The sequence below is a fragment of the Montipora capricornis genome, chromosome 12 (genome assembly GCF_036669925.1).
Source record: "Montipora capricornis isolate CH-2021 chromosome 12, ASM3666992v2, whole genome shotgun sequence".
NCBI classification, from domain to species: Eukaryota; Metazoa; Cnidaria; class Anthozoa; order Scleractinia; family Acroporidae; genus Montipora; species Montipora capricornis.
The window spans coordinates 36,745,371-36,747,437 of NC_090894.1; the positions used below are offsets into that span (position 1 = coordinate 36,745,371).

Below are 2,067 nucleotides of genomic sequence, written 5' to 3' on the forward strand. Positions count from 1 at the left end.
AGTGTTCGACACTTACTTTTTTACTAATTTGCTCTTTGGGCAACTAGTTTTGATTTTTTGCTTGCCCACGGTTTTTTTCGGTTGCCCACCTTCTAAAGACCTGTTGGACATTAAAACACAAAGGAGACTTGTAAAAATGTCAACTTTGTGTAACATGTGTGTAAAATGGGTTTAACAGACCAATATGACTACTGCTGTGTGTTCCTTCACAGCTTTGCTTTGACAAGCATATCTTTAAGCGCTTTTCCTTTTCTGTAAGAGATCAAGGGGGATGCCTTGAATATCTCTTTGAGATTAGGCTGGTTTTGAATTAAAATGCCATTTCTCCAATAGTATGTTCTTTAAGCCTTTCAAAGCTGGTTGAAATTGCGAGACAAAAAGTACAATTTTCTTGTGCACTCGTTTGATATTAAAGTATAGTAGGGCATTTGGCCCTGTGAAAACTGGGTTCATTCTTTCCGAAGATGTTCCTCCTTCCAATTTGTTTTGAGGTTTGTACCAATAATTAATTTATATCTTTCAAAAGAAAAATAGGGGACAGCAAAGAGATGTAACATAATTTTTTTACCATGTTTATGATGACTACGTCATATTAATAGTCACTTTCTTCGTTGCCAATCAATTCAATTAACAAAATTTCTGTTTGCCTGATCAGCCAAGTCTTAGTTGTTTCAGTTGCCCATGGATATATATCGCTTCCCCCGGGAAATCGGGAAATCGGGAAATCGTTAGTGTCAAACACTGACCATAATAATGATTTAACGACTATCTCTAGGGCATCCCATCCCCAGCCCCCTTTTAAAAACAAACGAAAAAATTCAAATGTAGATGTATCAACGACTTTTATTTACATTAAGGTAATCAGTGAAGTATCCGACTTAATTGTTAGAAAGGTCGACAGTGTTATCTTGGCATTGGAGAACTCAGTTGGTGTTGATAGTGCATTGATATATCCAGTGGGGATAGTTCACCATTTTCTGCCTTTTTCAGACATGCACAATAACTCAAAACATGAACTTGTGAAGTGTGATTCATTTATCGACAGCTGTACTGCACGGAGTTTGCACTACCAACTCGCTGTCTCTTACGAGATTGTAATGTATCAAAAAAGTTCCTTATGTCCTCCTCTTTTACCACCTAATAAATGAAAAAAGAAACAAGCACATATTTAGCAAGGTCAATAAGCCTTAATCACACGATGGTGATGTTGAGTCCTGAGGGATTAAGAACTTTTGTTTTTGCACTCTGAAACTCGTTCCCAAACAAGGGAAGCTCGGGGTACAAAATCTATTGTTTATGGCCAATATGGCCAGCCGCACGAATAAGGTCCATTCTTTAGTTTCATGAAAGATATTGATTTTTGTCGTGCACAAGCTACACAGCATGATTCTTGCAGCAGACATTATGCCTGGTGGTAAGATTGTTTTTTCATTTAAACATATTTGAAGTGCTTGCTGTAAGTGCATGTATGCTCATATAGCCAGCTCAACCATAGATAAATAAATTACAGAGGTGCAGGTGAAAAATGAAAGCAAAATCAGTGTACCGGAGGGTAAGAGGGTCTCCTGGTCAGATGGATGATCCCATCACAGTGTACGGGTAGCGTAAACAGGGCAATTGAGCATTAAAATATTATTGTGCCTTCAATGCTATGCCCACATGAGCATGCTGGAAAAAGTTTTACCATGAAACTTTTGAAAATCGAGGCTAGGGTGCTAGAATTATCGCATTTGTAGGCACTTTTTCATTATGTAAATTTAACCTTCTTGAAAATTAAATTCCTGATAATTCCACGGTTCCAGTGCGATGCCACATGCACCACGTCTCCATCAAGTACCACTATTTGGCACGGGACTTATGGGATTTTCCCATTTACTTAGAGGGGCCACGTATCAGGGTCACGTTAATTTAGGGTGTTTAGGTGAAATATTTAAAACTCTAAAATGGTAATGTGGAATCCCTTTACTGAAAATATTATCGTTGCATCACAAAGTAAAGTAAAGTAAAGTGGTGCATTTATATAGCACCTTTATCACAAACTTCTCAAAGGCGCTTTACAATGATCAA

The 2,067-nt window shown here is 37.7% G+C and overlaps 1 protein-coding gene across 2 annotated transcripts in view; it reads right to left on the minus strand.

The window, feature by feature from the left end:
- Window positions 1–825: 825 nt before the first annotated feature.
- Window positions 826–2,067, minus strand: part of LOC138026666 (putative E3 ubiquitin-protein ligase UBR7) — an 83,706-nt gene continuing 82,464 nt past the window's right edge. For both annotated transcript variants that reach the window (XM_068874103.1, XM_068874102.1), the window contains exon 11: window positions 826–1,137. In XM_068874103.1, coding sequence (XP_068730204.1) covers window positions 1,036–1,137 — 102 coding nt within the window. In that variant the 3' untranslated portion in view covers window positions 826–1,035. The remainder of the gene's footprint in view (window positions 1,138–2,067) is intronic.